The 23,061-nt window shown below is 42.9% G+C and overlaps 1 protein-coding gene across 1 annotated transcript; it reads left to right on the top strand.

Moving 5' to 3' along the window:
* Positions 1–5,269: 5,269 nt before the first annotated feature.
* Positions 5,270–19,725, top strand: PCDH12 (protocadherin 12). The gene is made up of 5 exons (XM_036752062.1): positions 5,270–5,298; positions 5,453–8,465; positions 10,917–11,014; positions 12,452–12,603; positions 18,240–19,725. The coding sequence occupies exons 2-5, from the start codon at positions 5,598–5,600 to the stop codon at positions 18,680–18,682; spliced, it is 3,561 nt and encodes a 1,186-aa protein (XP_036607957.1). The 5' UTR covers positions 5,270–5,298; positions 5,453–5,597; the 3' UTR covers positions 18,683–19,725.
* Positions 19,726–23,061: the final 3,336 nt, after the last annotated feature.

Raw genomic sequence — 23,061 nt, 5'->3', positions numbered from 1 at the left:
GTTCAGGCTGGGTTCTGCTCCACTCCGTTCCCAGCTCCCAGCTCCGTGTGGGATAGACCTCACCCAGAGACCATCCAGGCTGTCCTGGGCTGGAGCCCTGCTTCCCTCTGCTGTTCTGTGGGTTCTGCCGTTCTAGAATTGGTTCAGAGCCATTTTTTATAGGTTTTTGGAGGGGCTCAGTACGGAGCTCACACTAGTTCCTGCTTACCAGCTGCCATCTTGGCTCCGCTCCCCCCAGAGGAACCTATTTTGAGAATATACAAATATAAAAATTAAAGACCTAATTATCCAGCCCTGACCTCCAGGCTTGTATCTCCAGCTGTCTGACAGACATCTTAAACTGAATTCCAGTAGATATCTTCTAAAACTGAACTCATCCCTCCTTCCCCTAACACCTCCCCTCCTTTCTTCCTAATTTTTCTATTACTGTTGAGGGTACCACCATCCTTTCGGTCACCCAGCCTCACACCTGGCTATCATCCTAGGCTTTCCACTCTTAGCCCGTATAAACAATCTGTTGTCAAAGCCTGTCACTTCTACTTTTAAACTCCCTTATATTAGTGGGAAAGGGACCCATAGGCACAAAAATATTTATAGCAGCTCCTTTGTGGTGGCAAAGACTTAGAAATCAAGGGGGTGCCCATCAATTGGGGAATGGCTAAACAAGTTGTGGTATATGAATGTAACGGAATACTATTGTGCTAAAAGAAATGAGGAGCAGACGGACTTCATGATAACCTGAAAAGACTTACGTGATCTGATGCTGAGTGAGGGGAGCAGAACCAGAAAAATATTATACATGATTACAGACACATGGAATATATGATGACTAACTGTGATAGACTTGGCTGTTCTCAGCAATACAAGGTTCAAAGACAGCTCCAAAGACTCATGATGGAAAAAGCTATGTACCTCCAGAGAGAATTACAGAGTCTGAACGCAGATTGAGGCAAACTATTTGCTCTTTTTTTCTCTTCTTTTTTGGTTTTGTTTCTTCTTTCTTATGATTCATTCCATTGGTTATAATTCTTCTTTACAATTTGACTATTGTGTAAATAAGTTTAATGCAAAGGTACATGTAGAACCTATATCGGATTATATTCCGTCTTGGGGTGGGGAGGGGGAAGGAGAGAGAGGGGGAAGAAATTTGGAACTCGAAAACTTGTGGAACAGAGTGTTGTAAACTAAAAATAAAAAATAAATAAATAGAATAAAATGAGGATGAAAAAGAAAAAAGAAAAATTTTTAAAAATAAATAAACTCCCTTGTATACTCCCCCTTCTCTTCTCTTAACACTGATACCACCCTGGTACAGGCTCTCCTCACCTCACACAAGGACTGCAGCAATAGCCTGCTGGATAGTTTGCCTCTGCAGTCTAGTCCATCCTTCACTCGACTGTCAATCTGAACTCCCTAAAGCACAGGGCTGACTATGTCACACCCTCATTCAATAATAAGCTTCCCATCACTGTAGCTTCCCATTGCCTCAGAGATTAAATATAAAATCCTCTGTTTGTAATTTAAAGACTTTCGCAACTTGGCCCATTCCTACCTTCCCAGTCTTCCCTCTACATACTCATTGATCCAATGACACTGGTCTCCTTGCTATTCCTTGCATATGATACTCCATCTCCTGACTCCAGGCATTTTCAGTGGCTGTTCTTCATGCCTGGAATTCTCTCTCTCCTCATCTCTGTCTCCTGGCTTCCTTCAAGTCTCAGCTAAAATCCCATGTTTGACAAGAAGCCTTTCCTTATCACCCTCAACGTTAGTGCCTTCCTTCTGTTGATTTTCTCCCGATTGTCCTGTATGTAACTGTCTGTTCATACAATCAATCCTAGTTTTAACTTTCTTGACTTCAAGCATTCTTGTGATTTTTTTAGTAACCACATTTTCCAGTTGGCAAACTATGCACATACAACTGCTTCCATACTCTGAGACCCCTGAGGATTTCAAACAGAGCATGAAACAGCCATAGCTGACATTTTTTCAAGCCAGTGGGTCCTGATGGCTGTGGCAGACAGAATTTCGGAGGTGATGTCTAGACCTCACCAGTCTCAGCCTCTTCCCGTAGCAGCAACTAAAATCCTAGCAACTTCTCCCTTGGTTTTCAGAGAATGTCCAAGGCATAGAGGCTTACAGCAGTATAGTATACAGTATAATGTCCTCACACTTCCATCTGACATAGTGGAAGATAAAATTCAGGTTAAAAAATATTTTAGTTTTAAGAATTTTGTTTACTGTACAGTATTTATGGTGAAGGCAGCTAGGTGGTGCAGCAGATGGAATGCCAGGCATGGAGACAGGAAGATTCATCTTCCTGAGTTCAAATCCAGCCTCTGATACTTACTAGCTATGTGACCCTGGGCAAGTCACTTATTTCTGTTTGCCTCAGTTTCATCATCTGTAAAATGAGCTGGAGAAGGAATAGGAAACCACTCCATGCCAAGAAAACCCCAAATGGGGTCACAAAGAGTTGGAAGTGACTGAACAATATCACATAAAGTTTAATGCTATTTATGGTACTATGAATTTTGTATAATATGAAAAGTGTATATTGTCTGAAATCAATAGGGTTTTTTTGGAATTTTAAGAAATTGAAATGTTAGCTTTTTACAAAAGGTCACAGAATTCTAGGGAATTACTAACAACAACAAAAGTTTTTCATGTTACTAATTTTATTTTGTATACTGCATTTTATGGGTTATTTCATGGTTACTGTGTTAGGAAAAGTGAATATTATCAGAATTATTATTTTGTTATAAAGAATTGTATGCAGAAAAGTGTATTTTTAGCCATCTCTAGCAAAAGATTACAGTTTTTGGTGGTCGCAGAAACCTAAGCCCCTATTTCTCATAGGTTCAATGTATTAACATTAAATTTTTTTAATTTTCACTTGGTTTTCTTGGAATGTTGTCCCCAAGAAAGTTGAGGATTGTCTGCAGTTGTTCGAATGTTGTTTCTCCCATCAGACAGTGAGCTCCTTGAGGGCAAGGACTCCCGTGGGTGGGCCTTTCTTTGAATCCTAAACACTTAATATGGCACCTGGCACGTAATAGGTGCTTAATTAATGCTTGTTGCCTGCCTGCCTGGCCTATTATTATATATTAAGCAAATTCAAGCTATTAAAATTTTTCCCCCATTTTGACAAATGAAATTAACTGCACACATATCCAAATGCTTCACCACATCCCATAAATAGAAGACCTATCAAAAATACAAAGCACAGAATATATAAAAAACAACAACACATATATGTATCAAATAACTTATTTAATGAGAGATGTAAAAAGTGGGGGTGGAAATATGGGCTGTAAAACTAACATGCTTATTTGTTCTACAGTTTAAAAAGTTAAAATGAGAGAAAATGGTATATGACCATCTTGTGTTTGAGGTTTAATATTTTATTCATTATCTGAGGAAAACTTGTAAGGAACTGAGATAGGTTTTTCCCACTGACACCAGCAACAGTAAATAATATCTCTAGATAATAAGTATGTGGTGATATTACTCACACAAAAGCATATGATTATCAAGTGATTAGGCTGATTAAAAAATAAGCATACTGGAACTTCTACATAGAAATGAGTACTATTTCCTTCAAAGCAGTTCTCTGGGAAGGCTTTTTGCTTATTAAAACAATTCTAGCTTTACCTACAACATTTCTGGAACTCATCTTCATCTCAAGTCCTCTTTCTAAGTCTTTGGCCACCAGATGGCAATTGGGCAACATCGTGGGAGTGTTGTAAAAGCCTGTGGTCAGCAGATGGCAGTGAACACTCAGCACTGTCTGCTCCCTAGCTCTTTCTGGGATGCAAGAGTGTATGGCAGGCTGCCTTTTCTTGTTTCTTACAATTAAAATGATTCATATAGCTGAAACCAAGAATTGGAACACATGGTATGACATAAGATCTTCCTTTTGAAAAGCCTCATAAATGTACATTTCCTTTTCTTGGAATCAGGACTTTTTAAAAGAAAATCCAAGATGTATAATCATTGTGCCAAAAATGGTTAGGGAGGTAGCAATGGGCATCTGCACTTTCTTGGACTGGAGGAAGAAATGAAAAATGGTCTCACCCCAGGCAAGAAAGCAAAACAAAAGGAAAAGGAGCAAAACCATCTTTACTATGTGTATATGACACATGGAATCCAGGAAGTTTAGAGAGGGATCACTACCATGTCAATCAATCCCTATGACACTTGAAATCCCAGATTGAGGAGGAAAGTCATGAAAAATAACCTGATCTCTTAGGAACAATGCAAAGTTATACATACTCCTTACTTTCTATTCAACTCACCCCTCAACACAACCATCTAACTTGCTTAGAAGCCAGTGGTGTGGTGGATAAAGTTCTAGGCCTGAAGTCAGGAACCTGAGTTCAGATCGAGCCTCAGACATTTATTGGCGGTGTAACCCTGGGCAAGTCACTTAACCCCAGTCTCCTCAACTGTAAAAATGGGGGGTAATAATGGCACCTACCCTCTCAGATCTTAGTGTAGTACTACCTGGTACCTGGTGACATATAAATGCTTACTCCCCTCCTTCCCTTCCCTCAAGGGTGGGAGGAAGGTGAAGGGTGGGGTGTACCTACACAAAAGTCGATGAAAATATTTGTAGGAGTTGGGGGGGGACTAGAGGTCAATGGAAGAGTTGGTCATACATGGGATTAAGGGGAAGAGGGAGAAAGACAACAGATTAAAAATAGCATGAGAAAAGATGGTAAAGTGGAAGACGGGGGAATCCCCCAGACAAAAATAAAAACAGGACAGGGGGGAACAATGAAACTATGTGATTAGGAGTTGGGGGAAGGGCAATAAAGGGAGAAAGGCATTAAATAAACAGTGTGGTAGTTAGTGCCCCGACATAGAGTCATGTCAGTACATCTTATAAAGCAAGAGTTCAGTGTGCCACAGTGGGGAAAAGGTGAGGGAGTGGGTCTGTGGGGAGGGCAGGATTGGCAGCTGTGACCACACTGTGGGGCATGGCATGCAGATGGGAACAGCTGGGGACTAGGAAAGGATAGCTCCATGTAGCCCTTCCCTCTAGGGAAAGGGATTGATTTCTGGCAGTGGCAGAGCAGTTATTGGACAGCACCTTCCCAGAGGAGGATCTCCTGAGCTGCTGGTGCTGGATTCTCATGTTCAGCCTTCATGGGAAATGCTATTTCTCTAACTGACATTTCAACTCACAGGCCTCCCTTTCCTGTAGGTGGGGTTTCCATAGGAAAAAGCAGCCTCTCTGTTTCCTTGCTCTCGCAACTGTTTGGAGTCTGAATCCCCTACATCCCAATTCACATGGTAAAATCCCCTTTTAAACTGGACTTTCTCCATCCTTTGCACAAGTGTCCAGTGGTGCAAAAGTGAAGCCTTCTTTGATTCTTTCCAAACTTGGGGTTCACAGCTCTCTTCAAATGAAGATGGACTGGCCTGGAAATCTTTCTATTTTTTTCAGCATCTGAATATGGGACCTGATCATGCTAGCAAGTTTGGTGGCAAGAGGACAAGACCAAACACTTCCCCCAGGAAACACCTGAGGACTTTTCCAGCCCCTAAGGGACTTTATCCCCTTCCAAATCCCATCTGACAGGGTGGTAAGCATGGCATTCTTTTTACGGCTTCAGTTCTCTGGTTTGTGCTGGTTCTTTTTTCTTTCAGCAGATAGTCAGGAGATAGCCACTCTCACTGTAAAATACCAAGTTTCAGAAGAAGTGCCATATGGAACAGTGATAGGAAAACTATCAAAAGAACTGGGCTGGGAGGAGAGAAGCAGGCAAGAAGGGGCTTTCCAGATTTTGCAGCCACTTCAGGTGCTTCCCATTCAGGTTGGTTCTAAAGACGGTTTACTCAGCACCGGGAGGAGGCTTGACCGAGAGCAGCTTTGCAAACAGAAAGATCCTTGTCTGATATCTTTTGATGTGCTGGTCACAGCGGGTTTAGCTTTGATCCATGTGGAGATCCAGGTGCTGGACATCAATGATCACCACCCCCGCTTCCCCAAAGCAGAGCAGGAGCTGGAGATCTCTGAAAGTGCTTCTCTTCGGACCAGAATTCCCTTGGACCGGGCCTGGGATCCTGACACCGGCCCCAATACGTTGTACTCGTATTCACTTTCTCCCAGTGAGCACTTTGCTCTGGAGGTGATCCTGGGGCCTGATGAAAGCAAACATGCAGAGCTTGTGGTGATTAAGGAGCTGGACCGGGAGCTGCATGCATCCTTTGACTTGGTATTAACAGCCTTTGACAATGGGGATCCCCCCAAGTCGGGCACCAGCTTAGTTAAGGTCAGCGTTTTGGATTCCAATGACAACAGTCCTATGTTTGCAGAGAGCTCCTTGGCTTTAGAAGTTGGGGAAGATGCTGCCCCTGGGACCCTTCTCATAAACCTCACGGCTACTGACCCTGATGAAGGACCAAATGGGGAGGTTGAGTTTTCCCTCAGCAAGCATGTGCCACCAGATGTGCAAGATACCTTTAGTATTGATGCCAAGACAGGTCAGATTATTCTGAGTCAGCCCCTGGACTATGAAAAAACCCCTGCTTATGAGATAGATGTACAGGCCAGGGACTTGGGTCCCAACCCTATTCCAGCTCACTGCAAAGTCCTCATCAAGATTCTAGATGTCAACGACAATTCCCCAAGCATACATATTACATGGGCCTCTCAACCATCTGTGATATCCGAAGCTCTTCCCAGGGACAGCTTCATCGCCCTGGTGATAGCCAGCGACCTGGATTCTGGGGATAATGGCCTGGTTCACTGCTCCCTCAGCCAAGGACAGGGACATTTTCAACTAAAAAGAACCAATGGTAACACTTATATGCTCCTGACCAATGCCATTCTGGATAGGGAAAGGTGGCCTGAATACAACTTGACACTGTTGGCCCAAGACCAGGGAGAGCAGCCCTTATCAGCCAAGAAAGAGATCACTATTCAGATCAGTGACATAAATGACAACGCACCCATGTTTGAGCTGAGCAAGTACAACATATCCATTAGGGAGAATAATCTGCCTTCTTCCCATCTCATCACTGTTCAGGCACATGATGCTGACTTGGACCTCAATGGAAAAGTCACCTACCGCATCCAGGAATCTCCTTTTTCCCATCTGGTAGCTATTGACTCTGACACTGGGGAGATCTCAGCATCTACCACACTGGACTATGAACAAATGACAAGTTTTCAATTTCTGGTAATAGCAGAAGATAAAGGTCAACCTCAGCTTGTTTCTAGTGCCTCTGTGAGGGTCAGCCTCCTTGATACCAATGACAATCCTCCCACAGTGGTACAGCCTGTCCTTAGTGGTGGGGCAGCCTCTGTTTCTGTGTTTGTGAACTCTTCCACTGGTCACCTTATGGTCTCTTCAGAGACCCCTGACCCCTTTAGAGTATCCAACTCTGGCACGTCTTCTTCGGCGGCTTCTAGGTCACAGCTGTTTCTCTTAGTCACCATTGTAGCCATTGATGCAGATTCTGGAGACAATGGAAATCTTCTCTATGCTATTTGGAGTGGAAATGATGCTCGCCTCTTCTTCCTTGACCCGCACATGGGACACCTATACATCAATGCCAGCAATGCCAGCAGCCTCATTGGCAGTGAATGGGAACTGATGGTTGTTGTCACTGATCAAGGAAGTCCCCCCTTGGAGACCAGAGCTCTGGTGAAAGTCACTTTCACCAACAGCCTTGATCACCTGAAAAACCTGGCACAAGAATCTAGCCCCTTGAGCATCTCAGCAGTGACAGTGATTTGCTTGGCCGTGTTGCTGGCCATCTTCTTGTTGATTCTTGTTCTGATTGTGTCCATCTGTAGAACTGACCATAAAGATAACAGAGCTTATAACTGCAGAGAAGCAGAGTCAACCTACCGACACCAGCCCAAGAGACCCCAGAAACAAATCCAGAAAACTGACATTCACCTAGTGCCAGTGCTCAGGGGCCAGGCAGAAGAGCTGAGTGAGGCTGGGCTACCCCATAAAGATGAAGGAAAGGAAAATGTCCCAGAAACAGGCTGGGACTCTCCACTGCAGGCTCCATATCTAACCCCAACATTGTACAGGACACTTAGGAACCAAAGGAACCAGGGAACTTCCCCTGAGGATAGAGAGGTATTACAAGACACCTACAATCTCCTTTTCCACCATCCCAGGCAGAGAAATGCCTCTCGAGAAAATCTGAGCCTTCCAGATCCCCAGCCAACAACATGCCAACCTTATCCCAAGGCCTCAAAGAATGTGGGGAGCCCCCAGATGAAGCCATCTCTAGAGCAGGGGGGCAGTCCATCAGTGCCAGCCCTTCCAGCCTCAACTACAACTCTTAGGAGGCAGCGAAATCTGAATGCCAAAGCTGACCCAGACAAAGAGCATCACCCCCACCAGATCCTGCGCAGCCTGGTCCGACTGTCTGTGGCTGCCTTCACAGAACGAAACCCCATGGAAGAGCTCACCATCGACTCCCCTCCAGTTCAGGTATTGCCAACACAATCACACTCTTAGAGGAGAAACAAATTTAATCCGTGTAAAAAAAAAGTATGGCTATGGCTTCTGTCTCAGGTGTAGGGTGTTTCATATTTGACCTAACTCTTTGGTATTATATAGTATGTAGCAGACAGAAAATGACTGACAATGAGGATTCCCTTAAGTAAAGCTGCTACGCAATTCAAATGGTGCAAGCTCATTGGATATGTGGATCTGCCTAGTATGGATGATATGCTCTAGATACTAGAGCACTGAATTGGTCTGCTGAATTTATAATTTCTCTATGTTTAAGTTGTAGTTATTTCCAACCAATTACAAAATTAAAAAAAAAAACTAAACTAAACAAAGATGAATAATTTGGACTTGAAATTGAAGGCTTGTTTTTGTTTTGTTGTTTTGTTTTTTTGACAAGGGCAGGGAAGAGATAGGAGAAAGGAAGGCAATCTAATCCATTAAGTCCAGGAAAAGAGAGTCCTGGAAAGGCTGCTAGATTTGGAGTCAAAGGACCTGGGGTCCATTCTTGGCTCTGCTTCTTATATGACTTTTGGCAAGTGACTTAACCTTCCTGGGCCTCAGTTTCCTCATTTATGTAGTGAAAGGATTAGACTAGGTGCTCTGTAAATCTATGATACTAAATCATATTCATGGTGCCTTATGTTTATGGAATGAACCAAACCCCTTCAGATTTCATCTGATCCTCACAACTCTCTTGTGAAGTCAGGTAAACTTGCCATCATTTAACAGTTAGGGAGATTGATGCTCAGGAGGGAAAGAGTCATCCAAGGTCATTCAGCTAGTTAATAGCAAATCTAGGACTTCCTAAGCCAAGGCTCTTTCCTCCACACCACATTACATTCACAAAATGGATCAGATATATTCCTGTGGTGCCAAGTAGACCAGGCAAATTCCCTGGCCTCCAAGGACAGAGCTATTTCCCCCAAGAACTTGCCAAAAATTCAGACTCACAGACTACCAGGCAAATAGCCAGTCTCCCTTTTGGGTAGTTTTCACATGGGCCCCAGACATCAAAATGGCCCTCCCAAGCCGCTCAAAGACAAGGGCAGACTTTGTCTTGGGGGTTGTTACTTAATGAGGAGGCTGGAAAGAAGGGAGGAGGCATTAAAGAGACATTTTACTGTGTTAAGTGGCTTGTCATCCTGCTGTTTTCTTATCTGTCATACAAATAGATAAGACGGGGAGGAAATGGCTTGCTGCTGATAGCACTTTTAGAATAGATAGCTTTTTCTCCAGCTGCAGCTGATGAATGGGCCTGGCTCTTTGGGGCTGGGGTCCAGTGCGCTCCAGGAAATGGGACACTGACCTACTGACCCTTACTTCTTTAAAAACCTCACAGTCACAGTCAAATCCCAGCCTAGAGGCTTCTCTTTTCCCCTTTCAAGGGTCTGACTTCCAAATCACATTTGACATTGGGAATCCTCAGACCTCTCTTCCTTTGGGTCCAAGGAGCTGAGTTCAGATGAAAGACAACCAGTTAGCCAGAGAACCTCCCTTAAGGCTGAAGCACTGATCCTAGTAACAAAAATTAGAAAAACTTTTTGCATTTGTATAGCACTTTAAAAAAATATAGCTCATTAATCTTCATCCCTGTGAGGGAGATAAAACCAGTATCATGAATCCTGTTTTATAGATGAGGAGGCCAACCCCAAAGCTGAGGGAAGTTAAATCCCTTGTCTAACATCACACAACAAAGGGATGACAGAGATGAGAGGGAACCCAGGTATCCTGGGTCCCAGTCTGCTCTCCTTTCCTCAGCACTACAGCCTTTTGGTCAGGTAGATGCTTAAATGTTGGTGAAAACAAACACACAACTCATTTTTGCCAAAATAACATTAGGCTTGCTTTCTTTTCCTTCCCTTTTTTTTCATTACTGTTGCTTTATTATTCTGTTATATCAGTATACATGTGTGCATGGCACTTAGCCTATCTGAACTCCCTCATCTGTTCTTAAGACAGCAATTAACTAAACAACATTTGCAAAGAAATCTTGTGCGGCAATTTACTAGTGCCTGAGATTTTTTTTTAAAGGTTTGTTTTCAAGAAATGTCTTTCCTCCTCCATCATACATCCCACCTCGATCTCCCTAATTGGTGAGGACCATTACTTCTAGTCACCTTGCAGGGGGCTCTGTGGTGTGTATGTGTGTGTGTAGAAGAAAGATGAACAAAGAAAGGGCAGGATAACATGTTTTCTCGGCTCCCCTTTCCTTTAGCTTATGGCTTTCCTGGGTAAAGTAAGGAAGCTTGGGGAATCTGCCTGCCTAGGTCTCTGTCATTTCTCCATTGTCCCCCATCCTAATCACGCAAACATCTGAAGCCGGAGGAAACACTATAAAAAGAAAGCACAGTATTGAAGGAAACATCCGGCAAGGAAATGTGCTTGGTAGGAATTGTGTAGAGTCAACAGATTTTTCCTGTCTTACAGCAAATATCCCAGCTGCTGTCCTTGCTGCACCAGGGCCAATTTCAACCCAAACCAAACCACAGAGGAAACAAATACTCAGCCAAGACCGGTAGTGTCAGGTAAGCAACACGTAACCTTCAGCTCTGCGCAAGGAAGTGTCTTCAAAAACCTTGGGCCCGTCTCTCTTTCTCTGGCCATCCTCCCAACCCCAGCCTTTCTTGGTCTCATTCTCACAGGTCAGTGATTTCCAATGTCCCTTGATCTTCAGTCTTTGCTCTTTTGGGTCAGAATTCCAGGCTTGGTCCCCCACCCTCTGCCATCCTTCAGTCCCAAGCTGGGCTATGCTTTTGCCACTATATTTAGGTCTTAGAGCTGTGAAGGAAATGATTTCATTTCTGATGCTCTAATTTGTCTGCTGATTACAGAGGTGTTTGGGCTCCTTTTGTACACAGGATATGTTTTGTTTTGTATTAATAAACTTATTCCCTTCTTGTTTTGTCACCTAAGCCTAGCTTAAAGGATAGGAATAATAGTTTGTGTTAAGTGTGTGTTTGTCCCCTTGAGTGAGTTTCACTATTTCTGAGGACTCACGACTCATTAGTGAGCTAGATTTAGCCTCCTCTGAAAATGGCCCTGCTCCTGGGCATCAGCTATTCCACATGGAAACAGCCCTAGGAAATGATCTTTCTCAGGTTTCACTTGGAGAATATATGTGATTGAGAGGAAGAAGTAGAAATTTAATTCAATTCAATAGGCACTTATTGAGTGTCTGGTAGGGCAGGCACTACGGAACACGCAGAGATGGAGCTGCCCTCAAGAAACAGAATCTAATGGGAAGAGATATGAGTACAGATGAACATAATACAAGGCAGAGTATGATAAGTGCCATAAAAGAGGTACAAGCAAAGTACCATATGAGTGTACTAGAGGGATCAGGAAAGGCTTCTTAGAGGAGGCAACATTGAATTGGACCTTGAAGAATGCACAGAATTTCTAAATGGTAAAATGGAGTAGAGGTGGAGTAAATGTATTTCTGAAAAAAGAGCCTTCCAGGTAGAAGGAAAAGCATGGGTAAGAGTAGGAAAATATGTGGTAACTGTAGAAACTAGTGAGTCATATAGATTGACTGGAACATATAGTACAATATGGAAAATAGTAGGAGATAAGGCTAAAAAGGTAGCCTGGGGCCAGGCTGTACAGGGCAGGGAATACTATCCTAAGGAATTTGGAATTTATTGAGTCAGCAATAGAAAGCCTTTGAAAGCTTTTGAGCTGGGTCATGGGGACAAGACCATGGAAGACAGCAGCACATCAAGTAGACTTGGATATACTTTCTAAGTGAGAAACCAAAGTTGTAGCTATTCTGAATTTACACTTCTGGCTTAGAGTAGGTTCTGAAACCATGAACAGAATATACTGGAGAAGGAACCAAAAGGGAGCCTTGCATAGATAGTAGGCATTTAAATATTTGTCAGATTGAATTCTACAGTGAGAAAAAGAAAGAGAGAACTCTAGGAAGTCTGTCACTTCCTGTGCTGATTTGGTTTCCTTTGCAGAAATGCAGGATTGGAGACAGATTGGCAAAGTGCCAGGGAGGGTGACCATGGAGAACATGAAGTGGAGGATGGGAATTCAGACAATGACCTGGACCTCTCAATGAAACAACTCTTGGAGGAAGAATTAGAGAACTTGTTTGATCCACAAACAGGTAAAGGGCTTCTTTTGATCAACACTAACCCCATTTGACTCTGATTAATTCCATCCCTTCGGGATCTTCTTTTCTCAGAACTCAAATTCAACGAATATTTATTGAACACTTACTATGTGAAAGACTATTGTGGCCGCAGTTGGGAAGAACAATTAGCAAAACCATTAGTTGTATTCCCTTTTAAACGTCAAGCAAGGTAATTACTCATTTAAGTAAGTTTAAATTAAGTTATATTTTGATTGGAAACTAAAAGCAGCAGCGAATAGATTAATTTGTTCTTTGCCTTTCATGAGTATATTTGAATTTTGCAAATTTGCCTCGACAATAACTATAATTTGTGAATTTGCTAATTGTCCTTTTCCCTGAGAGGAACATTAGCCAGCTGTGTTCTTTAAGGGATGCGTGTACCTGTACAGCTGTTATTAGTTAGGCACTTGGTTATTAGTTTCTTTTATAAGACTTCAAACATCCTGAGGGTGTTTCAGGTCCTTTTCAGTTCTATCTCGCCTCCTCCAGGGTGGTCAGGACATGGTGGCAGAGGACAGAATCAAAAAGGGTTATAGAGATGGCAGAGAATCAATCAATCGATAAGCATATATTAATCACCTACTATGTTCCTGTCACTGTGCTGAATGACAGGGATAGATACAAAAAGAGGCAAAAGATAGTCCCTACCCTCATGGAGTTTCTAGTCTAATGGAAAATGCCCTTCGCTACTTGTATTCCTATTCCAAGGTCATGCTGGGATTAATGACTCAGTGTTTCAGGGCTGGCAGTGACCTCTTCACAACAAAAGTCTAAAGTTAATGCTTTTAAAAAGCTTAATGCTTTTGCTGCCTTAATATCTTATTTTATGTTTTTGGTGCTTTTCACCTTTAAATCTCACCTCCTACAGGAAGCCTTCCTCAAGTCCCTTTAATTCTGGTGCCTTCCCTCTGTTAATTATTTTCTATTTATCCTGTATATACCTTAATTTATATATATTTGTTTGCATGTCATTTTCCCTATTACATTGTAAACTCTATGAGGACTTGTTCAGTCATTTCAGTTGTGTCCAACACTTCGTGACCCCATTTGGGATTTTCTTGGCAAAGATACTGAGTAGTTCATCATTTCCTTCTTTATCTCATCTTCCGGATGAGAAAACTGAGGTAAACAGGGTTAAGCAACTTGGGGGTCAGACAGCTAGTAAGTGCCTGAGGCCAGATTTGAACCCATGTCTTCAGGCCTGACACTTTATCTATTGTGGCACTTAGCTTCCCATGATGGCAGGGACTGTCTTTTGCCCCTTTTTGTATCCCTAGTGCTTAGCACAGTGCCTAGCATGTAAATGTTTATTAAATTGAATTTTTAAAAAAATTAAATGGTGTTAGCAAATTGCCGCATGATACAATGTAAAGAACCCTGGCCCTTGAGTCAGAGAAGCTTAGCTTGAATTCTGGCTCTGCTACTTAATATTAATGCACCTTGACCAAGTCACTTAGGCCTTAGTTTCCTCATTTGTAGAATGAGTGAGTTGAACTGACTAGATGACCACAAAGGTCCTTTCCAGTTCTAGAGCTATGATACTATGATAGTAAGCAGCAAAATATTAAGTATTGTGGAGTACAGCAGCAGCAATTTTATGCAAAATTTGTATATTTTGGACACTATCTGGTCACTATAAAGTAACTCCTTCTCTTCAGAAATCTGAGCTGAAGTCTAATGATGTCAGTCACCACTCTGGCTCTTTCTTGTTTCTCACTGTTCTGTCTCTCTCTTCTCATTCTTGTCTGGTCCAGGGACCCGTTCCCTGTGTCTAGCTTTAGAAGTCATTGCAACCAATGTGACTGTTGCTAAAGGTGAGTGGGGAGGAGAAGCTAAAGGGCAGAAATCTACCAGGAAGGGATATTTGCCCATCTACCTCCTGACTTTCAACTCAGAAGTGTCCTTGAATCACCAATGACAACAAAAAGTAGTGGATCTGAGTTCTAGTGAAATTCCACATGTTTTTAGCTCTGGGGTTATAACTATGTTTATGTTGTACCAAATAACTGACTGATTAAAAGTAAAACCGATGGTGACTCTCTACATAATTCTTCATCCTATCTTTTTCTTTTTTCTCTCTCTTCCCATTTTTCTCTTTATTCTTGTTCTCCTATTAGACTTATAGTTAACCAGCAGTCCCTAAGGACATTGCTTAGCTCTGCAGAAGGGGATGCAAATCTAAAAAGATCATTTTAGTCCTGAGTTCTCTTTAGCAGAGCCCAGCATCTGCTGCAGATAGACAGTACATGTATTTAGCTCAGAAGAGAAGTACTCGACATTATCAAATTTGTAGGCAGGCCTGAATGGTAGTGATGTTCTGTACAGGAAATATTTGTGTGACAGAGACAATTCCATCTCTCAGCTCTAGGCCTGGGCAGAAAGGCTTCTAGATCTAGGATGAGGAGTAGTTATTGGAACCTTCATTGGCAGTGAAGATGCTGAATTTGGGGGCTAAACTGAGGCTTGAACGGAATTTTTCTGAATATAACATTTTCTCTTTTTCTCATATGGACACTGCTATTCTGAAGCTCACGTTGTCTATCTTTTCCTATTTTTGGTAAGAAAGATTTTTGTTCACCCTAATCAAACTGGGTCGGGGGAAGGAAATGGCCCCTTATGGTCTCAAAGACCACTTCAAACACTGCACTGGCTCAGGAAGCCACATGGAACATTTCACATTTTGGGTGCCAACTTTACATGAAACACAATCATTGACAGTGTCACCTTAGTCTGGGAAGGAGCTAGCTTTCCCCATTTCCAGAGTCCTTTATGGAGAGAAGACAAGTAATGGAGTATTTTTGGTACATAAGAGGTGGTTTGTATGGAGGAGTTGGAGTCTTAGGATCCTAGATCTAGAGCCGGAAGGGATGACAGAGGTCATATAGTCCAACCACCTTATTTTACAGATGAGAAATCTATAGTCCAGAGGGTATAAGTAACTTGTTCAAGATCACATAGGTAGCAAGTAGTAGTGTCAGAATTGAAACACACACCCTCTGACTCCAGATCTGATATTGTTTCCATGGCACCACTCAGCCTTGGAAGGGTAGTGGATATTCTTTCAATTATAATCCCCCTGAGCAGGCTCCTTGCTCATGTATAGCACATTTCCATTTAGCACCAGTTTCTGCAATGAAAGGGAGGTCTTTGAATTGTCCTCAGAGTTCTAGGGAGTGTTTCCTCTTGGTTCAGGGCCTAGGCTACAAATGAGGTATTATAGGCCAGAGTAATAGAGTAGCAAAAAAGAAAGAAACTTGTGTAAGTTTTCAGCCAGGAAAACCCTAGTATGTGGTATGAATACAATCATAAAACACCAATTACAGAAATAAACAGGCCCAAATAATTGGAGAAATCTGAAATGCTCATGGGTAGGTTGAGCCAATACAATGAAAATGACAGTTAATTTACTAATTCAGTGCCAATCAAACTACCAAAGGATTATTTTATAGAAGAAATACTAAGGAAATTCATCTGGAGGAATGAATCGGTCAAAAATCTCAAGGAAATAATGAAACCCCAGTGTTTGGGACTAGAGTTACTAAATTTAACAGAAGAACTGTACTTGCTGGGATATTCCACCAAAGAAACAACACACACTTGAACAAAACCCCCAAATCAAAGTTATCTTTTGTTATAAATGAAAAAAGTGATCTATGAACTAGATAAAGGAACTCTTACAAAACTCATGATTAATCTCTCCTAGTTCAGGGGTAGGGAACCTGTGGCCTTGAGGCCACATGTGGCCCTCTAGATCTTCAAGAGCAGCCCTTTGACTGCATCATACTTGAGGACCTAGAGGGCTACATGTGGCCTTGAGGCCACAGGTTCCCCACCCCTATCCTAGTCTGTCTCCTTACCTCATGTCCCTCCCCTCTCCCCTCTCCAATCTATTCTCTATGTAGTTCCTAAAGTCACATTCCTAAAAGCCAAGATCTAATCTCATCACTCCCCTATTTGGAAAGCTCCAGTAGCTTCCTATTGCCTGTAGCAAAAAATACAGATTCTTCTGTTAGGCAGTTGGAGTCCTTTACTGTCCGGCTCCATCTGGCCTTTCCAGGATCTATTGCACCTTACTCCCTTTATGTACTCACTCTAGACATTCCATCACTCATCTCTGTGCCTGGAATGTCCTCCCTCCTCATTTCTTGAAATCCCCACCTTCTAGTTTGAATGCCATTTCCTCCATGAGGCCTTTCCTGATTCCTCCTCTGCACACTGAAATTACCTTCTATTTACTTTCTATGTGTTCTGCATTTACTTATATGAGCATATGTTATTTCCCTTGATAGAATGTCAATTCTTTGAGGACAGGGACTGTTTCATTTTTGTCTCTGATTGATTTTAAAGCAAATCCTAGTGCCTTTATGCAGAAGGAGATAATCAGCTGGGCTGGCAAACAAATACAGGTGTGGGACATTGCCCAGGATGGGAAGAGATGGAAGCAAGGCTTAGAGAGAGTTAGCACACAGGAAAGAGGAAGGGACCTTCATTGTACTGGTGTTGTTATTGATCATCCTTTGCTCTCAAAGAGGACGAATGACATCAGAAGGGTGATGTCTTGACTTGCAAGTGAATTGGATTTGAATGAGACAGAGCTGTGCAGAGTCATCAGCCTCACTCTCTCCTCCAGTCATCAGAGTCAAGATGGCTGGCCATGGCCCCAGATGCAGTGGGAGACCTTGGCCTTTTTAAGCTAAGGTCTTTCCCAGATCTCAGTTTGTCTGGGGCAATGCCCATTCAGGAATTAAAGGCTAGGTAAGAACTGAGGCAAAAGATAGCCTAGTTTGCCATCACACAGGGGACCTTCACAGAGTAGGGGAATGAATGAACACTATTAGTCAAAGCAAAGCTAATGAAGGCAGACATTATGTGTGTGTGTATACATATATAAATATATATATGTATACACACATATGTACACATACATATACACATATATATGTATGTATATATATATATACATATATCTTTTTTACCAATTACATGTTAAAACAATTTTTTAAATATTTTTTAAAAGTTTTGAGTTCCAAATTCTATTCTTCCCTCCTCCCTGAGATGGCAAGCAATCAGACAGAGGTTATACATGTGCAACATTTCCATATTAGTAATTTTGTACAAGACGACTCTAATAAAAGAAAAAGAGTAAAAGAAAGTGAAAAATTGCATGCTTTGATCTGTTTAATGGAAGTAGTTCCAAGTAACTTTACAATACCCAGAAGAGAGAAAAGTTCTTTTTAAGGGGGTAGGAGACCTGGTTGCACAGGAGTGGTAGAGGGTGGCATGAAGAGGGAACAAACAAGTAAGCCTGAAACTCATAACCAACACAAAAGTCACATTGTTGTTTTACTGAATCCTAGTTTCACATTCTCAACTAACCCGGTCTCGACTTGCCTCTTCCCCATAGCTCTGCTCTCCATTGACTTTTCCTGTCCCAAACACTTTACCTATCTGGGCTCTTTTCCTTCCTTTCTTTCTCTCATCCTCTCCAGTCACTTCCTTTCCCCACTTTGTACTGTTCAGTACCCTTTTCCTGACCTACAGCTCCTCCCTTGTCCTACTTGGCACTTTGTTGTCTCACAGCATGGTTGTGGTTTCTCTCTGACTGACAGGCCTGGCCCTCGATCGGCTGAATGTCCCAGATCCAGCTTGGATGGCGAGGCTGTCCCTGCCTCTTAACACCAACTACAGAGACAATGTCTTCTCCCCAGACTCCCCAGCCACTAGCCAGGGCAGAGAAATCACTGCCATGGAAGAGCCAAGAACCTTCCAGACGTTTGGTAAATCGGCTGGTTCTGAGGTGAACTCCATGGGGACCCAGCTGGCCAGCACCTTCCTCTCAGAAATGAGTTCCCTGTTTGAGATGCTGCTGTCCCAAAACAGCAATGCCCCCATGGCTGCTTCTGAAGTGCTGCAGCGCCTATCAGCCTGTGGCAAGACTCTGGGATTAGACCTTGCTGGAAGTGGGGCCCTGGGCTCTGAAGCCATAGGTACAAGTGGAAAGAAAGGAACCAAGAGCAGGACTAGCAGCAGTAATAGCAGCAGGGGCCTGTGAGCTTAGATAGGGGCCCTCTGGCTGGAGGAACCTAAGCCACCCATCCCAGAGTCTGGGGGAGTATTGGCGTATTGTGTGTTCAGTCCATACCTTAAGACTTGTTGGGTTTGGTGCTCGGTGATGAGTCTGAATCCTGGGTCCCGTTGGTAGGTCCTGAAATCTCTAACCTCACCATGAAGGAACCTAACCTGAGGTAGACAGAAAAATCCTGGCTGACTCTACATCCAAAAGCTGCTCCAAGGAAGGCACCTGGCCCATCTCCAGGATTCCCAGTGTAGCAAGTGGACCAAAGTAGACTTCTTTAAAGGGCTCAACCTATTGAACAACTTGTCTGAAGAATGGGTGCTAGATTGAAGCAGAGATTGGGTGTTTGCTGGTAAAAAACATATAGAAGGCAAAGAAAGAGTCCCTAGAAGTAGAAATGCTTAAGAGATATTACCAGCAAGTATGTGTAAATGGACATTCTCATGAAAAAGAGTATGTGAGTTACCCCTCATCTGATACAAACTGAGCCACCCATGTACAGGGCCCTGAATTCTGGGGGGGAGGGGGGTTCTTCAGTGTTAATTGGCCCATTGATAAGGTAGCATAAATTTCTGGTTGTCACCTCCCTTCAAACATAAAAAGTGGGGGAAGAAAAAGTGTTCACTTTGCCCATCCCCTCCAAAAATCTTTTGACCAGCTTGGTCCAAGTTGGTTTGGGAAGTAAAGGAGAAGACTCTTATGACTTCCCCTCAAAGTGGTATGTACTGTTATGTACACATACATATATTGTCTATGCATCCACCAGAGCCTAACATTCCAATCAGCTGCCACTAAATATCCCTTCTCTAGAGATGCCTTCTGCCTTCAGCCTGTTGGTCCTCCTTGATGTGGCAATTTAAAGGGGCAATACTGATGTCTATATATAACAGGACACCTGAGATTAAACTCTTCTCACTTCAGGAGATGAGAAATAGTCAATAATTTGGGCTATTGCCAGCAGTGAACTTGCCTAAGCTTCACTCTGGAGACCTCTTAAAAATAAAATACTTCCGAAGCAACTTGGTTTAATGGATCTGTGAATTATCTTATCAGAAGCTGAGGTTGAGATTTAATATGTTGAAGATGAGCTTAATTTGGATTGTTGGATGTTGGGAGGGGCTGGGTCAAGAGCTCTATGATTAGGCAACGAATTGGCCTCTGATGACACTTTATTTTCATGGTTCAGAATATTTGTGTGCATGAGTAAGTCATCTTTTCTCATATGCTGGGTTTTAATCTTTGTCCAGTCTTCCATAATCTAGCTCACTTCAGTCTCTACAGAGACTACCATGAAATCCCTATTGATAGGAGGAAATCTGTCAAAGGAAATAGTTAACTAGTAAAGCTTTCTTTGAAAAACTCAACCTTTGTCTCTTCTCTATTCTCCTTCTCCTTGACCTCTCTGCAGGGATGACATCGTTGACCACTGTCTCCTTGAAATTCTTCTCTCTCTAGGTTTTTGAGACATCACTCTCTCCTGGTTCTCACCCAAGTGGTCCTATCTGCCTTCTCCTCTGTCTCCTTTGCTGGATCCTCTTCAAGATCATGCCCTCTAACCACCGATGTCCCTCAGGATTCTATCCTGGGCCCTCTTCTCTTTTCCCTCTATACTACTTCACTTGGTGATCTCATCAGCTCCTATGAATTTAATTACCATCTTTATGCTGATGATTCTCCAATCTATCTGTCTTGACCCAAACTCTCTGCTGACCTCCAGTCTCTCATTTCCAGCTGCCTTTCAGACATCTTGAACTGGATGTCCAGATATCTTAAACTCAAACTCAAGTTTCCCCCCCAAACCCTCCCACCACCCCACAACTTTTCTATTACTGTAGAGATTAACACCATCTTCAGTCCTTCAGGCTTGCAGCCCAGGAGTCATCCTGGATTCCTCACTGTCTCTCACCCCCCATATCCAAGTTGTTGTCAAGGCCTGTCAATTCCACCTTTGCAACATCTCTCCATTAACGCCCCCTGCTCTCCTCTGATGCTGCCACCACTCTAGGGCAGACCATTATCACCTCATGCACTAAAGTGATTTTCCTAAAGCACAAGTGCCTCATGCTATGCCTCTCCTCAATAAACTCCAGAGGCTCCCTATGGCCTCCAGGATCAAGTATGAAATGCTCTGTTTAGCATTCAGAGCTCTTTATAACCTCACCTCCTCCTACCTTTCAGTGTCTGCAACATGCACTCTTTGATCCAGTGACACTGGCTTCCTGGCTGTTCCCCAAACAAGACACTCCATCTGGGCATTTTCTCTGGCAGTCCCCATGCCTAGAATGCTGTTCCTCTTCTGCCCTGACCACTGACATCTTTGGCTTCCTTTAAGTCCTAAAATCCCATCTTCTACAGGAAGCCTTCCCCAACCTCTCCTAATTCTAGTGCCTCCTCTCTGTCGATTATTTCCTATTTATTCTGTATATACCTTGCTTTGCATATATTTGTTTGCATGTTGTCTCCCTCATTAGATTGTGAGCTCCTTGAGGGTAGGGACTGTCTTTTTTCTCTTTTAGTATCTCCAGTGCTTAGCATGGTGTCTGACACCGTACTAAGTACATAGTAGGTACTTAAAAGTTTATTGTGTTGAACCAAAAAGGAAATTATGTTGTGAGTGTGTGTGTGTGTGTGTGTGTGTGTGTGTGTTTTTGTACATGTAGGTCAGGGGTGGGAAACCTGTGGCCTTGAGGCCACACATGGCCCTCTATGTCCTTAGGTGTGGCCTTTTGACTGAGTTTAAGTTTTACAGAACAAATCCTTTTATTAAGGTGATTTGTTCTATGAAGTTTGGATTTAGTCAAAGGGCCCTTGAGGACCTAGAGGGCTACATGTGGCCTTGAGTCCACAGGTTCCCCACCCCTGAATAGAGAGACATTATATGTAGAGAAGTACAGAGAGCAGGTCTGGGTGTTGGAAAGACCTGGGTTCAAATTCTGCCCCTGACACATGCTGGCTATGTGACCTTGGGCAAAACACCTAATCTCTCTTTGCTCCCATACAACTCTCTAAGACTATAAACTACAGATCAGGTCTTAATTTCCATTAGTAGGAGTTTGTTCCCTGGGTCTTCCCTATCTTAATGAAATCACAGATTTAGTTGTTCCCTTCCTCCTTAGGCCTCCCTCCCCCTCTTCCCCCAAGATATAGAGAACCACGAAATAGCAAATCTTAAAACCCATCATTGTCCTAGAAATTTCCAGGCAGCTCAATTGCTTAATTCCATTAGCCGCATGCCCTCTGGACATGAGCCCTTCCTCTGCTCTTCCTCATTAGGGGTACAGAACTTATGATCAGAGAATGGTATAACCATTCTCCTAGTCAGGAGGAAGAAAGATAATTATACTTTGCATATGTAAAGTGGCATTTTATGTTACAGATGAGATAACTAAACTCTATAACTTCATGTAGTTTCTCCAAAGAGGCTGTGCCTGGATCAGGTCTCAGGTCTTCTGAACCTCAGCCCAGTGCTGGCATTAGATCATATTACCTACTCAGCTGCATAGATTTCCTGTGTATAGGAGGCTCCTGGGGGTGGGGGTGGGGGGGTTGGGGATGTGTGCAGAGGTGACACATGGTGTTGGAGAACACAATGGCTGAATCATTCTAGCAGTGTGCTTTCTCAACTCTGACCTCTTGTGGGCCACGGGAGCACAGCAAGCAAATGGGTTGAGCTGTGCTTTTAAAAAATCTATTCCGTTGGGAATTGAGGGAGAGGGACAGAGGACACATACCCTGAGGGAAGGGAATTAAGGATTTATATAGAATCTACTACTTGCCAGGCACTATGGTAAATGTTTCAATTTGGTTTTTTTTTAAAAATATTATTTCTTTTAATCCTCCCAACAACCCTGTGAGGAAAGTGCTGTTATTATCCCCCATTTTACAGTTATGGAAACTGAGGCAAACAGGTTAAGTAACTTGCCCAGGTCACATAGCTAGTGTCTGAGGCCAGATGTGAACTCGGGTCTTCCTGACTCCAGGGGCAGAGCTCTACCCACTGTGCCACCTAGCCCCCTCCTCTCCCGTCTTGTGGAAACATCTTAAACTAACCCCCTCCTTGTACAGGGAGAGAGTAGGCTGCAATGTATTTCAGCACAAAATAGTTCAAGTTCATGACAAATATGGGTCACAGAAAGGTAAAGATGTCACAGCAAAAATTCTGGACAACAATACTCCGTAAGATTCTACCAGGACAGTACTCATTCTCCCCTGGGAAGGCAAGCCATAGGTAGTATTTTATCACTATTCAACTATCACCAAGCACAGGCAGTACAATGGATGGCACCTGGAGCCAGCTCAAAGACCGGTATGCCGTCATTCTTGTGACCAAATTTTAACTTGACAGTAATCTGTAC

Source organism: Trichosurus vulpecula, chromosome 3 (assembly GCF_011100635.1).
Source record: "Trichosurus vulpecula isolate mTriVul1 chromosome 3, mTriVul1.pri, whole genome shotgun sequence".
Lineage (NCBI taxonomy): Eukaryota > Metazoa > Chordata > Mammalia > Diprotodontia > Phalangeridae > Trichosurus > Trichosurus vulpecula.
The sequence above is the reverse complement of the archived record's forward strand: the minus strand, read 5'-3'. Positions and strand labels throughout refer to the sequence as shown.